Below are 18,215 nucleotides of genomic sequence, written 5' to 3'. Positions count from 1 at the left end.
AAAGGCAACCTTGTAAAGTGCAATACTTACTAATTTTTTCCACTACTGCAGTCATAATGATAGAGGAAAGGAAACACGTTCCGCCATTGGAGGAGGGGAGGAGATGATCCAAAGAAAAGCAAGCCACATCCTTACAATTTCTTTGAAATTGAATTTTCTATTTAACATTCATGCAAATTTTATATACTTCATAATTGTTTTTAACTTTAAAAAACCACATATTTCTTTTTAAGTTACTCCAGTAAATGGTGCTACAAGAAGACATGCATATTTCTTCTCTAGCTTTCAGTACTCCCTAGCACACCCATTTGAGAAGTGTGGATACATAAGATCAGAGACTTGACTTTGGGGTAGAGCACACATGAGTTGCAAACCCAGCCCTGCTACGACTACCTGTCATTAGATAATTACTTAACCTCTTTACACCTCCAATTTTCATCTTTAAAATGCAAATAAGAAGAATGGCTATCAGATTAGATGGTATATATCCATTAGGTTAGATAATGCAAATAAAACACTTATCACAGAAGCCAGCAGAAAGTAATGCTCAGTAAACATTAGTAGTACTAGTTATAATTACCATCTCCAAAATCAATCTGTAAAATGAAGGATTACTCACCTTACAGGGGGGTAGGAACTATGAAGGATCTAATATTTCACTCTATTTACTTGCAAGCTAATAATTTAACTTGTTACAATTTCATGGACGCTGGACGAAGACACACGACTCCCAGGTCAAGGAGAAAGTACTTTATTATTCACAGCAATAGCAGTAACCAGAGTATAGCATTTTTTTTTTGCACCAGTTCCCAAGTCGCATTTGCCACAGGGTAATACAGAGTGGGCCAGATGACATCTACACACACAGTGGATTACATTACATTGAGAGGAACCCTGAGCTTAGGGAACTTGAATCTTTTATAATGGACAGTAAGCATGCCTACCCTTTGCTTTGGAGGGAGAAAGAATCTTTATCTTATCTTTCAGGCTGTAAGCAAACTCGCCCTCTGGTCTGGAAGGAGACATTATCTAGGCTGGTCACAATACAAGGCCTTTGAAAAGACAGTCTGGAACAATCAATGCCTCTATTCATAAGATGTGCAGAAATATAAGACACAAAGAGAATTATCTCCCAACATATCCACCCCTCACTTCTAACTATCCCAGCTGTTGACAGTTTCTCAGGAGTATGTCACTCCAAAGGCCACTCTGATTAATCTAACAGACGCTGGGACTAAATCCATTCAATTTGTCTCAAACAGCATTTAATTAAGGCAGCTATCAACAGGCAGCAGGATGAGGCTAACCTTCAGCATTGATTTCAACCATATTTCTCAGGGTTCAACACCCAAATAAGATAAAGAAATTCCACCAGTCATCGAGGTCTACTTCAGAAAGTCTGGTGGCTTTCTCCCTAAATTTCTGTATTAACCTTTCTACTTGGCCCAAGGCAATAATCCAAGAACAACAGGATGTATTAACACTTAAACAGACTCTGCCTTGGCCCACAAGGAAAAAGTCCAAAGCAATTTATCATCCCTAACAACTCTGGTCAATGAGTTGAGGTTGACCTGAATGCTTTCCAGGGCCAAGGTGTATCATTGATCACTTAAGCTAAAATGTCAGGAATAAATTTCGAACCACCTATTCTAACTGAATGACTTCCCTCATGGAGATAACGGTCCACAGGGTGCACATAAATAACAAATCAGTCATCAGTCTGGGAAGCTTCCCTAAGAAACCAAGGATAGCCTCATTTTGGAGACATCTTGACAGTCATCTGAGGGCTACAAGATCTACTGGTGGTGTTTCCTTAAACACTGAAAGGTGCAAGAGGTAGGCAAGGTAATGACTGGCTTCCACATAAGAAAAACAATCCTAAGGGCAGAGATAGTGCACCTAGAAAGAGAGGATTGTTTACAATTGTTGGGTCCTTCCAAGTGGGACCAACAGCAGTCTAGAAGACACTGTCAACCTGTGTCCCAACATGGCCTCCCAGCCAAGTGGTAGGCCTTAGGGTTTTCAGTCCATTTCAAATAATTGAGTCTAGTCCTTGTTTTTGAAAGGACTGAAGAGGACTGTCAGTCCAAACTGTTCCATGTGTCCAGGCCACCAGTAATCTTCCCCACAGAATCTCTGCATGAAGGGTATGGGATGGGGGTGGAGTAGGCATCAGGAGGCATTGACTGGTGTTTTGCAAGGAAGGTACAGGAGCTGAGGCCAACCCCTGCTGTTTCCAATAGACTTCTGAGTAAGGTTAAGGGGAATGAGAATCAAATGGCAATCATAGCTATCTAATGGAGGATGGCAGACCCAGCAGTCAATTAAATTTAATGTGACTGCAACAGTTTAGAAGAGCTACAGCAGGGTGTTTTCCTCCATGAGGAACGCTTCAAGTGTGGTTCCGAAAGACAAAGAACATTAATGTCTTTCCCTTCCCCAAAACTTCTGGGGTTTAAGGTGTTCCCTCCTCAGGTGTCGAGATTGTTGTTTTCCGTGCACTGCCATGACATCAATATGTCCCATTCCAGCAGCTATGACTTCATCTTGTTTCCAATCATCTCCTACTCACAATCAGGCCTTTCATCTGGAAATGTCAGGTGCAATAGGGTCAAGGGAATTTTTTTCATTTTTTAAAGATTGGCACCTGAGCTAACAACGGTTGGAATCTTCTTTTTTTTTTTTTTCCTTCTCCCCAAATACTCCCAGCACATAGTTGTATACTCTAGTTGTGAGCGCCTCTGGTTGTGCTATGTGGGATGCCGCCTCAGCATGGCTTGATGAGTGGTGCCATGTCCACGCCCAGGGTCCAAACCAGTGAAACCCTGGACCACCAAAGTGGAGCATATGGACTTAACCACTCGGCCATGGGGGCATTCACCCCAGGAGAATTTTTATAAAACCTACAGAAACCCATTTATGGTCCCCACTGACCCACATGGGCCACTGCAGGGGGACTCAGTAAGCAGCATACTCAATTAAGTGGTCATTATCCTTCTGATCTAGGACCATTTCAACCCAACAAGAGAATCCAGGTGGCTGAACCAGAATTAAGTTCGAATCCCTTAGGCCACCTTTCGGCAAGTCACCACATAGAAGGTACACCAACAGGCCTGGGTTGCTGCTAGGAGAAAAAAAGATACATCATGCCTAGAAATGGTCATGGTAGAAACCTGAATTTTCAAAACAGGGCTGTATAAGGGCTATATCCCACCCCTTCCATCCTGATCATTACCCAGGAAACGACCTAGATGAGATGATCCCTTTCTGGGGATAGCCACATTCAGTGACCAAACTTACTAAGGAGGAAGCTGTTCCAACATTCAACATTCATCCATATACCAGATGCCTGTGGACGGTAGAAAGCATGGAAGGTCCCTCAGATATCCTGACTATCAGCTTACTGTTGAGTGGCCTCTGTGATAAAAAGTGTACCACCATCAGACTGCAAATGCTCCAGAGAGCCCAAAAGCATAATACAGATTAGTTTCAAGGGCTACAGTGGTGTGGCCAGTCAGCTAACTGGACTGAAACAGTAACACCATAACCAGAAAACATGTCAACAGCAATAAGGCACCACTGATACCTCAGAGAGAGAGGTCAAAGGTCTAATGTATTCAATCTGCCAACCAGGCAGGAGCTGCATCCCATGCAACGTGGCTTCTCTCACTGTGTGACAAACAGGTCAACTTTTGGCAGGAGTCACAAGTCTGCATGCAGTGGTACCTTCCACATCATAGAGTCCTTTACTTTGCATTCAGTTTATGATAGCTGATGCGCTGTCACATCTTATATGATGATGGATCCAGGCAACAATGCTGGCGCTAGGCAGTGCAGGCTCAATCAGAAGCTTGATTCCAGTGGGTTTCATGAGAGAACAGGCCCTTATTGTGAGCATCTACATGAGTGATCCAGACAGTTTGATCAGCAGCTATAATTTGTTTCCATAGTTCACAGCTTCAAAGAGAAGTGCTCTTTAATCTGCCAGTCTATAGTTTCCAAGTGGCAGACCAAATAGCTAGGCCATTGGCAACAGGCCAAGGGTCAGTAGAAATACAAGTTTCATGAAAAAGAATTCTGGCAAGAGCTATAAGAAGAGTCTTGAGTTCTGTCCACTGAACAGAGCAATCACATCCATTATCAGTCTGCATAGCTGGTGCAAGGCTGAACAGCCCCAGAAGAAGAGTGGAAACAATCAGTTTCAGCTTAGCTGAACCACTGGTGAACCAAGCCCAAGTTAGGAAAACCTCTACGAATTGAGGACCTCAGTGAGTCAGTAGTTTTGCTTCAGACACTGAAGTGGGGAATAACGCTTCCTCCAAAGGAGGGGCTGAGCCCTAAGACGTTATGTACTCCCATGATCTTATCTCCCAGACAAACCAGTGAAAGTTCTAACAGCTTTGCAAATTTGTCTCCTCTCACACTCAAGTGCAGGTGCACACACGTGTAAATGTTGTCTCAAAGGAGGCAGAACCTTCTGTCCAGCCAGGACAAATCTTAGCACTTGTCGTTCATTGGGGAGTCTGAACCTGAGTCTGACTGGCAAACTGGTAAAAAAAAATTCCCTCTACCAGAAAGGAAATTTGAGGGTTGTTGAGACTTAGCAACACCCAGAGGAATGTTCAGGCAGCTGTCTTTGAACCTACTTCCTCGTATTCAGTCTACAACCACCTCCCTAATTCCTCCTTATTAACAGGCAATAAAGTAGAGAATCACTTAACAATTTGGTAAACATGTTCCAGTTGCTACCAATTTCCATGAACTTCCCTCAAATTCTGTTACCCAGCCCATGAGGCCCTCACCCTTCCTCTTCCAGCAAGCCATGTGTCTGTCAACATCCCATCCTTGTTGCCAAAACTGTTAAGAGCAGTGAAGGATCTGAGATTTTATCCTACTTGCAAGCTGACAAGTTAGCCTGCCAGTTTCATGCGTGCTGGCAGAAAACCGAGACTCCTGGGTTGGAGACAATGAACATTATGACTCATAGTAATATCAGTAGTCAGAATATTAGCATTTCCTTATGCAGTTCCCCAGTCCCATTTTCCACAGGGTGATGCAAAGTAGGCCAAGTGACACCTGCGCAGGCAGTGGATTGTGTTCCAGAAGAGGAAGGAGCCTAGAGAACCTAAATCTATTCAAATGGATACTATGCATGCCTGCCCTTTGCTCGGGATAGAGACACTATCTCTGTCTTCCAAGGCTGCTCACTATAAAAGCATCCTTGAAAAGATAGTCAAAAACCAAAGCAGTCAGTGCCTCTGCTCACAAGACACACAGAAACCATGGAGAATTCTATCACTGGATATACAGGTCACTGTAAAACTTAGATGTTAAGAGCCTAGCACAGTACCTGGCACATACAAAGCAATCAAAGGACAGATGCTAATGTTATTATTCCCCACCATTAAACCTAAAATAAGAATGCTCAATTGTGTCTCCACCTCACTTTAACTAGATGCCAAAGAATACAACTAAAACTGACTTTAAAAGAAACAAGTCCAACCACTACTTTTCCCTTGGGAGAAAGAGGGCGGGGGGGGGGGGGGAGCCAGGAGGGCACAAGAGACAAAGCTTTCCTCTCACTAACACTCTTCTATTACAGCTCGATCATTAAAGAATCCCAGGAACCAGGGTGAACTGCAGAGGCAAAAAAAAACCAGGTGACTGGAACCTAATTTTAAAGCCATTAAGGTGCACATAGCCTGCAAATCTTTGTGCTTTTCTTTACCACAACTTGACATCTCATTCTTTCTATCTCAATTATTCCTCTATAACCACAAATAAGTATAAAGGTAGGTGCAATTACCCTATTATTTTTGCCAGACTGCTTCTGGAAGTTATCTCAAACTCACCCTAAAATCAATGACTCGGCCCCATACCCAAGTGGTTGGGTTCATGCGCTCCACTTCAGCAGCCCAGGGTTTTGCTGGTTTGGATCCTGGGCACAGACATGGCACCGCTCATCAAGCCATGCTGAGGCGGCATCCCACATGCCAAAACTAGAAGGACCCACAACTAAAAATATACAACTATGTACCAGGGGACTTTGGGGAGAAAAAGGAAAAATAAAATCTTTTAAAAAAAAAATCTATGACTAATGATTTAACATGGCAAACAATTTTGATTTGAAATTAAAACTTCTGCCTTAAAAAAGTGAGAGTGAAACTATAAAAGGAAGAGTGATTGACGCATAGCAATTCAGTAATAGCATTCAAATTTTACGAAGTTCTGGGCCTTGGAGGGGAGAAAGAATTATTCCTCTACCCTCTAGGTCCTTCTGACTGGTCTAAGAATTAAACTGACATGAGACAGACTAACAGGAAAAAAATAAAACAATGTTTCCAAGAAGCTAGCTTCACCAATATTTTCTCCTGCTAATCTAAATTTAGAAAAGGAAAAAAACTCACCACTCACCTCCATTGGACCCTGCACACAGAGATCCAGGAGACTGACGTGGTAAGAACTCTTACCTCTTGCCGGCTCTTGTCAGGGATCCAGGATCTCTTAGCTGCAGTAGTCCAGGAGTGAGCAGGGTCCAGCCAGTAAAGTTTTATCCCATCCTCATCGCCAGACTGTAGGGAAAGAAAAACTATTCTCTACCCTCCAAGTCCTTCTGGCCGGTCTAAGAATTAAATTGACATGAGACAGAATAACAGAAGAAAATCAAACAAAGTTTAATAACATGTATACATGGGAGAAACCCAGGAAAACTGAGTAACTCGACAAAACGGCCAAAGCCAACACCTTAAATATCATCTTCAGCTAAAGACAAAGGAGGAGTTTGGGGGTAATGGTTTGGGACTTCAAAGGGGAGGAAGGCAATTCACATGGAGATGGAAAAGCAAACGTCTGATAAACAAATGTTTGCTGGGCCATCCACAGACGTTGTGACCAGAGAGAGAACTTTGATAAAAACAGGCTTAGCAAGGATCCTCCCAGTCTACCATAGTTATCTATGGTCATGGCCTGTCCTGGGAGACAGGCCTTTTATCTTAAATTCTTTCAGGCAGTTAGAGGAAAGGTCAAAGTTTCTTTCAGAGTCTTTGCCCTTAAAAATAATCAAGCCAAAGAGACATATTTTGGGGTGGCAAATTCTGATCCCCCAGAGGCTCAAGTCCTATATTTTGCCACATTACCTTACTGAGTGCTCCATAAAAGCTAAACCAGAGGGGAAGTGTTGTGCACTTCTCTACAGATGGGTCACTTTGAGGTTATAACCCTCATTTCAATAAAATACTCCAATTTTTATTCTCTCAATAATAGATTTTAATATTCAAAATCCTATGTCAGCAAATGGTAGATGCTTGAAAAATACATTAAAATTTACAATTTTATTCTATTTATTTGTACCATAACAGCCAATACTCATAATATTCCTTCAAAAAATATTCACTGAGCACCTCTTACTAGATACTGTAGGAACAGATGGTTAAGACACAGGCAGTTGTTCACTCAAATTGCTGATAGTAGGTGAAAGAAACATGTAAAGTGATTATTGACAATCTGACATAAGACTTGAAGAGAAACATGTAAAAGATATATAAGAAGAAATGATTAACTCTAACTGGGCACAGAGTACTGCAATTATAAGCAAAAGGTGGGCTTCAGGTTTTGGAAGATAAATGAAGTTTTCCAAAGGGACACGAAAAATAAGAGTTCAAAGGCACAGAGTCATGAAACAGCACATTCTACTGAACATCATGTCTATACTCATATACTAATCTTCCTAAGTCATACAAATGTTAACAGTACTTAAGATCACAAAATCAAAGAACCACTGGAATGGATGTAACTTCAAAAGTCATCTAGATCAACTGTTCTCCAGTGCAGTCCTTGGATCAGCATCATTAGCATAACCTGGGAACCTAGTAGAAAGGCAAACTTGCAGACCCCACACAAGATCCACTGAATCGGAAACTCTGGGGTGGGATCCAGCAACCTGTGGTTCAACAAGCCCTCCAGGTTTTTTTGTTGTTTTTTTTTTTCTTTTTGGCTGAAGAAGATGTGCCTTGAGCTAACATCCATGCCAACCTTCTTCTATTTTTTAGTATGTGGGCCACCAGCACAGCATGGCCACTAACAGAGCAGTTAGGTGTGCACCTGAGAACCAAACCCGGGCCAGTGAAGCAGAGCACTCTGAACTTAACCACTAGGCAACCCTCCAGATTATTCTTATGTAAGCTAAAGTCTGAGATCCATTGATTGATTGATTTTTTTTTTTAAAGATTAACACCTGAGCTAAAACTTTGCCAATCTTTTTTTTTTTTCTGCTTCTTCTCCCCAAATCCCCTCAGTAGGTAGTTGTATATTCTAGTTGTGGGTCATCCTAGTTGTGGCATGCGGGACGCCGCCTCAACATGGCCTGACGAGCGGTGCCATGTCTGCACCCAGGATCCGAAATCAGTAAAACCCAGGCAGCCAAAGCGGAGCACACAAACTTAACCACTTGGCCACGGGGCCAGCCCCTGAGATCCATTGATTTAGATCAGGGTTTTTCAGCACTCTTGACATTTTGGGGTGGATAATTCTTCATTATAGGGGGATATCTTGGGCATTATAGAATGGTTAGCAGCATCCCTGGCCTGAACCAACTAAATGCCAGTAGCACCCCCCTGTTGTGTGAGCCAAAAATGTCTCTAGACATTGCCTAATGTCCCCCGGAGAACAGAAATCACCCACAAGTGAAAACCACTGATCTAGATCAGGGACCAGCAAACCTCCCTATAAGGGGCAGAGTAAACACTTTAGGCTTTGCAGGCCATGCAATCAACTACTCAATTCTGCTATTGAGGGCAAAAATGGCCAGAGACAATATGTAAATAAATATGCATGACTGTCTTCCAATAAGCCTTTATTGACAAAAACAGACAGTAGTTTGGCTCTCAGGATGTAGTTTGCAGAACCCTAGTCTAGATCAATTACCTAAATTATAACTGAATGTACTCAACCCCATTGCTGCCAAGTGATTATCCAGACTCTGAATACCTTATCTAGCCCAGTCTTCTGTTTTCAGAAGATATGGCTCTAGGCAGATCTGCATTTTATAGACTGAAAAACTGAAACCCAGAAAGGATAAAATGACTTGCTCTGAGAACCACAGGGAAAACAAAAAAAAACAGAGCTCTAGTCTGCCTAAGCGCAATGCTCTAACAACTGCCTCCTATGGAGGTGTAATCATATAATGCTACCTGTGAGGCATCCAAATGTTTTAGCACTTTGCAGTTACTAAAATCTAGAAAGAAAAGTACTGGATTCACTGGGGGGCAGGGAGGAATAACTATATCTTAAAGGCCCAGATAGTAGATATTTTAGGCCTGTGGTCCATAAAGTCTCTGTCTCAACTACTCACCTCTGTCACTGCAGCAAGAAAGCAATCACAGACAACAGGTAAATGAATGGGTGTGGCTGCGTTCCAACAAATCTTTATGTGCTAAACAGGCAGCCAGCTTCCAGGCTATAGTTTCCTGACCCTTGACCTACAGAATCCATAAAACGTCTGGGAATCAGGCATCAACCCCGCCACACTCAACGAAGCTAAACACTTTTCATGAGCTTAGAAGCATGGCACTAGACTAGGGTGAATGGTAGACTAGGAATGACCAGACAAAGTGCCAGCCATCACCACCACTACCCACCCCCCAACTTCCTTCTTTCTAGCATGTCTGCTATACACCAGGCACTGTTCATTTATTTTATGTGTAAGTTTTATCATTTGGAGATATTTCTGAATGATGGGTCTTGTTTTCCTCTAGAATTCCAGCTATCTGACAAAACAAGCTAAAAAATGAACATTCTTACGTGTACCTGGACAAAATCTTTGTTTCAAACCAACTCACGACCTTAGACAAGTCACTTCCTTTTTCTGGGTCTCAATTTCCATAAAAGGAAAAATGAGAAGCTGGAAATAGATGACCTCTGAAGTCCCCTGCAGAGAACAAGTATGTACCTTAAAATTGTCAAAAATGAAAATAACAGCTAAAATTTATTGAACACTTTCTATGTTAGAAACCTCTTCTAATCACTTTACATGCATTAACTCATTTTTCATATGGGGAAACTGAGGCAAAGAGCTGTGAAGTGAATGGCCAAAGATCACAAGATGAGTGAATGGCAGAACTGTAATTTAAATCCAAGTGATCTGAGCTCAAAGTCCACGCACTTAACCACTCACTACTAAAGTTTATTCCACGTGCCAAAACTTTATTTTCCCAATGACCAACAATCCAAACACTAAAACAACCTGATCTGTCCCTCTAATGAATAAAGAGGATAGTGGAAAAAGGAAAGAAAGGGTGTTAACAAAATTACTTTCAGCCACAGTATTCAATCTCCCACCCAAGAAACAAACACGATATTTCATGGGTATTTAGTTTGGTCCCTCACAACATCACAAAGGATACCACAAAGGATATCCATTTGGATCTATACCATTTCTACCCCCGGGGTCTGGCATCTTCTCTTGTAGAAGATCTCTCTTCGTGTCAAATCAGGAAGAAAAAAAGAAGAGGAGGAGGAGGGATTCACAGCCTCATTTAGAAGGAAAAAGTGTTATGAAGGGGCGGAAACTACTTACAAGTAACTTACCAGTAGTGTATGGAAGAGTCCCTGCTTCACAGAGGAGTTGATAGGCAAATGGAAACTTAAAAGTCCCATAGCGATAATTCAATATATATGAAATTGTATAAAGCAGTTTAGGCAGCAAAGGTATTCCTAGCTGGAAAGACCAGGAGTAAAAAACAAAAGCACAATTGTGTTGTCTGGGAAACATAACTGGAAGTAACCTCAAAATCAATGCCAAATTAGAGAAGAAATAAAAGGACTCAATCTGTGGCCACTGGAACTAGGTTCAGAAAGAATACTTTTTTAGCAAGGTAGATAAGGTTTTGTTTCTGAAAAAGTCTGAAGGAAAATATTACTACTAGTGAGGGCTGTTCCTTTTTTTTCTTCACCTGAATAGAACTATGATCTATGTCTCTATATTATCAGTAACAGAGAGATAAAAATAGAAAAATATGAGACCAACAAGTGAGACTAATCTAAAATGGTTACACCACCTTTTTTGTTCCCAAAGAAAGATTATGTTATAAAAATGTATCTTAGAGGAAAAAGACTTTGGTACGACAATAATTGAAAGGTTAAGGGAGAGAGAAGACTCAATTTTCGTTCATCTAGACCCAAAGTAAAAGACAGCTAATATTACTGAAATTATTTGATAGCAACTGCAATTCTGTTTGGATAACTATTTTTACATTTGTAAGCAAACCAAATATGATCTCAAAAGTGTCTTTGATCAAATGATTTTTGCTCTTCACCTCAACCTGAAAAAAAAAGAGTTAAAGAATTCTACAATTATAAAAAGAACAAGATTTGGAACTTTCACCTGAATGCATCTCTTTGTTATAAAAAGGCATTAAGAAAGAAAAAGAATTCTCATGATTCATCAATGCCTGCCTGTTTTTCATACCCAGGAAATTCCTTTACACCCCCTCCTGGCTCGGGCCAGCCAGAACTGTAGGTGTACTACTCTACTCATTCACTCATTCCTCTACCAGTAACATGCTATGCTAACACTATGTACATTTAAAGCTGATTTTTGTTGGACTATTCCAAATTCTACACTCATTTGCTCAGAGCTGAATTTGCAAATAGTTTATTAAACAGGATGCTGTCATTCTCTCCCTTCAAAATTTTGGTAGTGCAGCAACTACGGAAAACAGTACGGCAGTCCTCAAAAAATGAAAAATAAAAATTTCATATGATCCAGTAATCCCACTTCTGGGTATATACCCAAAAGAATTGAAAGCAGGGACTCTTAACAGGTATTTGTACACTCACGTTCATAGCAGCATTAAGGATTCACAATAGCCAAAACAGGGAAAAAAGTGTCCATCAACAGAGGAATGGATAAACAAAACGTGTTATATACATAGTAAAATGGAATATTATTCAGCCTTAAAAATGAAGGAAAATCTGACACATGCTATAACATGGATGAATATTGGGGACATTATGCTAAGTGAAATCAGCCCATCACAAACAGATAAATACCATATGATTCCACTCATATGAGGCACCTAGAATATTCATCTTCATAGACGGAAAGTAGAATGGTGGTTGCCAGGGACTATGGAGAGGGAAGAATGGGAAGTTATTGTTTACTGGGCAGAAAGTTAAAGTTTCGCAAGATAAAGAATTCTGGAGATGGATGGTGGTGATAGCTAAAGAACAATGTGAAGGTACTTAATGCCACTGAACTGGACACTTAAAAACAGTTAAGACAGCAAACTTTACGTTGTGTGTATTTCACCACAATTTAAAAATTTTTTTAATTGAGAGCTGCTTTTATTTGAGGGAAAAATCTTTTAGAAGACCCTTTGGAATATATTTGCTTGTAATGAGCTCACTCACCTACAAAGTCCCCAACCCATCCAATTAAGTCTGAGCTGTAATCTTCCATCCACTACTTATCCAGTTATAAGAAACCAGGTAATTTATTTTTAAAATTATACTTCAAGACTTGGTATGTGAATACTTGGACGATACTGGTTTTTTTTACAACTGTGTAAGTCACTTTCCCGACCCAAAAGTGAACATAGCAAAATAATATTCTATTTACCTCATATGATAGTTATCCACTCCTCCACTGATTTCAACAGAAGTCTTTTCTCAATATATTGAGTTGAAATAGTTAAAGAGAACACAAAAATCCTTCCCAAAACCTTTTCCATGCTTAGACATTGTATTTATAAGAAACTACTATCTAGCAATTATCAAAATCTGAAACTTATTTATTTTTAAAATCTAATCACATTTAAAAATCACGTCCCTTTCTACAAAGGCAGCACTGAGCTCTCAAAAATATTTTTAATTTTCACAATCATATGAAGTAAATAGACTACAGTGTCACTATATTCATTTTTGGGTGGGGAAGCTGATTTGCCCAGTTATAGACGAAACCAGTATCATCCAAGTATTTACATTCCAAGTCTTGAGCTGCAATCTTTAACATACATTACCTGGTTTCTGATAACTAGATAAATGCTTATTTTTAATCGTATAAAAATTTTGCATAATATTAAAAAATAGGAAGAATAATCAATTTTAAAATTAAGTCCACAAAAGCAAACGGATCTGGAATCATCATTTGTAAGAGGAATACAAGGTTTCTAAACACACAAAAGGCTAATGCGCTTAACATGTGCATAGTTTTTTAAATAATTTTATTCTACCAATACTGTCCTCTTACCTATGTGACAACATGAAATTAACTCTCACCATTTGGCAAACAACTGTTCATTGCATTGCTATTGGTTTGAAGAGAAAAACTTATTAGAATGTACTAATATGATCAAAATAAAAGCCCAAATGCTTGTCAAAAAATCTTACTTTGCCTCCGAGTACAAGAATCCTAAATTTCCTGTCCTTGGCCAGTATAAGGTTCACAGTAAGCATAATGTCACAAAAAATAAGACAGCAAGCAGCTACAAGTTATTAGAGGAAGTAAAAAGTTTAGTGAAATCAAAACAAAGTTATAATTACCTTAAAGCTTTTAATGAACTAAACTACACCTTTTGTTATTGTCTAAAGCCATTCCTACCAGAACATAACAATTTTATAACAGGATAAAACTATTCCTAGAAATATAGAGCTCTTTTTCACACAACTGAATTTCACATTAGATAAAAGATTGAAGTGGAGAATGAAAAAGAAGAACGATTTAAGACAGACAAAAAAATCTCATGCCAATCTTAATCCTACAAAACACCAAAATCTTGTGGTCAACTTTTATTTTCATAACCCTTCTTCTTGTCTGAGTTGGGAATTACAGTATAATCAAATTCAGATATATGCATATTTGTAATATATCAGATACCACTGGGTAACCAGAAGATCAAACTCTGGAAATGGCCAGCAGAATATTAAGTTGTAAAAATAAGGAACTTAAAAAATCAGAGAGAGAAGAAAAGCCCAACAAAGTCTCAGTAAGGAGAGACCCTCATGGAACGACCCAAAACTCCTGACCCAAAACACCCATACTTAATAGCCCCACACTTAATACCCCCAAATACTACACATTCCCCATGTAATACAAGAAACACTACACAGTAAGGAAAAATACTGCCTACTATGCTAGATCTAGTGCAACGGTGACTGTTAAAAAAGAGGGAAAAGTCTGCCTATACGTAACATAGCTTCTAAGTTAATGCCAAAATGAATGGTTAAAAATATATCACTACAATATCTTCGTCCCCAAACATCAAAAGGCAAAAGCGGTGTTCACAAGGAATTAGTTCTAACTTCAAGTCTTCATGATTCATACAGCTCCACTTTCAAGACACTTGTATGCTAGTCTCACTACAGTTGGGTTCAGTAAGGGAATAACCTTTGCTTATCCTTTAAATTATTCCTGGAGAAGGACATCAACCACACAATTCAAATCTGTAGGGGAGGGGAATCCGCAAATTTGAATTGGTAATTTGTCAAGCTGCAATTTGTCAATTCTCTGCAAAGATACTTTGGTATATATATATACACAATCTATTTACCTCCTCCTCATCTTCCTACCCTCCAAAGATTCCAATAAAGCATGAAACTCTCAAACGTTTACTTCTTCTTGAAAACGACCACAATGCCCCGCTACCCTCACCACCTCATCATCCTGTTTTACTCTCCCCTTAACACAATACACCACACCCACACCACTACACGCTCGATACCCACACTGCATAGAGCACACGCTCTCCTCATGGAACGACCCAAAACTCCTGACCCAAAACACCCATACTTAATAGCCCCACACGTAATACTCCCAAATTCTACACATTCCCCATATAATACAAGAAACACTACACAGTCCACACACATAATAACCCCAATAGCAAAACACCCTTCACCCTAAAAATCCCATTCAAGCCGTGCCTAACACAGACTACACACACTCAACATAGCATATGAATTACACGTTCCCCCATGGCTCACAACGCGCGCGTGCGCGCACATACATACACACACACATACACACACACACCACACGCGCGCCCGCGCGCGCGCCCACGCGCACACACCCCAAGCCACGTACCGTATAAAAGCCCAAACCACACACCACGGCAGTGCTCAAACAAACGCTGGGGAGAGACCACCCTTCTGGCACCGGGAACCCACGAGGTCGGAGGTGGGAGGGGAAGAGGGCCAGATACTTCACCTGAAAATCCGCCAGGATCATCTCCCGGTCCATGTTGGACGCCATGGCGGCCGCCGAGTTCCGCGGCTCCGGGAGCGAAGCGCGCACCTGGGAGGGAGACGGCGCCTCCTGCGGCCGTCGCCGCCGCCGCCGCCGCCGCCGGGCGCCGAGGGGCTGGCGGGCTAGCCGGCGGGCGGGCCGGCGGGCCGGCGGGCGGGGCAGCGCGGGAGGCTAGGCGCTCATGCACTTGGTAACCTTCAGGCGCCCGGGCCTCCCGCCTGCGCCTCACGGAGCCCACGACGCAGCCGCCACGACAGGGATGTTGGTCGGGATGCGGGTCTGATCTTACTGTCGCCGGCCAGGATGAGGGCAGGCTGCGACAACGCGGACCCGGCTCCCTTCAGCGGCTGCGAGCCGGGGGGCGGGGAAACCGAGCGAACGAGCAGGCGGGCGAACGCCACGGCCGCCTCCGCCTCCTCCGCTTCCTCCCTAGCCGCCGCCTCCGCCCCTGGTTGGCCAGCGCCACGGCTGTCGCACATTTTGCCTGTCATCGAGGTCGCAAAGCGCCGCTTTGCGGCTGCCACGTGACTGCCCTCCTGTCAAGCTCTGGGCGCGCGACTACCGGGCGGAGATCCGCGCGCCGCCGGCCGGAACGCCAACCTGCAACTGCGGGAGCTTGAAGTCCCGCAACAGGTTATTCCGGTTTGGAATTAAGCAAAGGCCTCGGGGTACCGCCGCCCGCAGGCTGGGGCGGGGATCGGGTTCTGCGCCTTACGTGGTTACATAGTCATACACGTACGCATCAAGCCTCACAAACGATCTCAACACACTCTCACAACCCGTCTAACAGCATTTCATAAATATCCATTTTCTCTAACAAAATTTCACCAAAATACAACTTCATATACTGTCTCTATGCTCAACCTCACTGTCAAAACCCGCTTACACGCTGCCACACTCGATCCCCAGACCCCTGACGCCTGCAGCCTCGGACTCTCAGTAACACAGAAGTAACCAGACTCCCACTTGGGAGAGACATGGAAGCTAAAAAAGGTGAGAATTTCAACCCCCAAGAAAAAGATGCGCATTTTTTGTTAGTTATGAGAAATAAAAACGTTTCTATTCCTGCAGCACACTTACTTTTTAGACCTGAGACATCTTACAAATGGGGAAAACTTGAGTCCAGCTTTGAATATGGTCAGTCTATTTAAAGTACTTTCGTAAGTGAAGAAATTATACTGAAATACCAATTACTAAAAGTTTCAACTTATGGTCATAAATTGGCAGGCTCTGAGCCAAGAATAGCCAAAGACTATGTACAACGAAGTGTGACAGTTTGTCATCCCAGCTGGAAGAAGAGTGACGGTGGAATATGTTTAACTTTGACCTGGGAAAATACTATCTTCGGGACTGTAATAGAGCACTTACTCGCCTTGGAAAGTATACAAAATCCTGAAAGTGTGAAATAAGATTGTTGATTTTTGTGCTGCAGAGTTAAAAGAAATACTAGTGAAGTCACCATATAGAATCAAGGCCTAGGTCTTTTTGTTCCCTGCACACAAAGAAGAGCACTATGGTGTTCTAAAGATCTAGATTTATTCTGTGTGTTTTCTTTAAATTAAAATAGTCTGACCTACAACTCTCATGTGATAATCTGTATTAAGACCAGAATTAGCTAGATAAGGGATAGAACCCTCCATAGTCACATTAATTAAAGTGTCTTATTTAATTGCCATCCCTCAGGAAGTAATTCCAAAATAAAGCACAAAGGTGAATCATGAGGTGAAAAAGTACCAACAATTTAAGTGTGACAATTCAGTTGCTCCATTCATATATGTCATTCTCAGCAAAGGGCAGGCAAATTATTGTCCATAATTAAGTCACCAGAATTAACGCAGCCCTGAAAAGTTGAGGTTTTTCTCTGTGATGACATGTATATACTTCAAAGCCCGTTCAAATTCACTACTGCTGCCCTTCTCCCTCCCTTCTCTCCACCTGGAAATTAAAACAATGTGGTAATGTAGACAGATGGGAAGAATACCCTAGACATTCAGGCATATGGGTTCTAGAACCACTTTCCCATCTAATTAGCTGGCGGAACTTGGATGGGTCACTTAGTCTCTCTGACTTTAGCTTCTGACATGACTATTTCAGGTGATGAGAAAACAATTACGAAAATGCATGGAAAATATAAAATATTTTTACAAAATGAGCATAGATTTCATAGTCAGCATTTCTAGGCTTGAGTTCTAACTCTGCCCCTTGACAAAACCTCTTGGAGTCTCAATTTGTTTATTTCTAAAATGAGCTTATAAAACTTACCTCATAGTGATTGTGAATATTGAGTGATATATGCTCGTGAAAACTCTTGAGAAACCTTAAAGCTCTCCAAACATATTAGTTGCTATTACTCTCTATACTAATTCCTAAATGCTTTTCTCAGGGCCACCTTTTTCATAAAACTTAAGCGAACAAGGATTTGTCTCCCTTCTAATCATTGCTTTGACTATCTTTACAACACAATTTAGTTCGCTGGTAAATTCTGTAATTTTTTTCTCTAATTGTTTCATCTAAGCATGTTTTAATTTCTCCCCAAATGTTGAAAGTTCCTTGAGATAATAAGCCATTTCATCCAGGTATTTTTATATTCACCATAGTTCATACACAGCAAAGTCTTAGGTACATAATAATAATCAATACTTTTGAATTTATTAATTTTTATTGGGTGTCTCATCTACACAGGTACTTTACATACCTTATTTCATTTAATTCTTATAACAACCATTTTACAGAATAAAAAAAATGCTCTGAGAAGCTAAGAATTTGCCCAAAGTCATGCTACAAAGTGACAGCCTAGTAGGATTCAAGGCTAGGTCAAAATTAGTGCTCTTTCCACTTACCCTATTGCCTCCCTGCAATTCACCCTCCATGCTGCAAGCTTATATAGTTCCTGAAGAGGCTGGTTCTTCTCTAGACCTAACTATTCATGGTTGGATACCCAGCATACAGAGGAATTGTCCACTACAGAGAAAGG

The 18,215-nt window shown here is 41.3% G+C and overlaps 1 protein-coding gene across 6 annotated transcripts in view; it reads right to left on the bottom strand.

The window, feature by feature from the left end:
* The window catches only part of FAF1 (Fas associated factor 1), a 472,901-nt gene that overhangs the window by 450,878 nt on the left and 3,808 nt on the right, over nucleotides 1-18,215 (bottom strand). For 2 of the 6 annotated variants that reach the window (XM_005607066.4, XM_070260008.1), the window contains exon 3: nucleotides 18,082-18,202. The exons of 1 other annotated variant lie outside the window; for it this stretch is intronic. In XM_005607066.4, coding sequence (XP_005607123.1) covers nucleotides 18,082-18,111 — 30 coding nt within the window. In that variant the 5' untranslated portion in view covers nucleotides 18,112-18,202. Of the gene's footprint in view, nucleotides 1-6,470; nucleotides 6,573-15,202; nucleotides 15,708-18,081; nucleotides 18,203-18,215 lie in introns of those variants that run through there. 3 more of the 6 variants (XM_023630176.2, XM_070260007.1, XM_023630167.2) reach the window with 2 other exon arrangements.

Source organism: Equus caballus, chromosome 2, assembly GCF_041296265.1.
Source record: "Equus caballus isolate H_3958 breed thoroughbred chromosome 2, TB-T2T, whole genome shotgun sequence".
Lineage (NCBI taxonomy): Eukaryota > Metazoa > Chordata > Mammalia > Perissodactyla > Equidae > Equus > Equus caballus.
The sequence above is the reverse complement of the archived record's forward strand: the minus strand, read 5'-3'. Positions and strand labels throughout refer to the sequence as shown.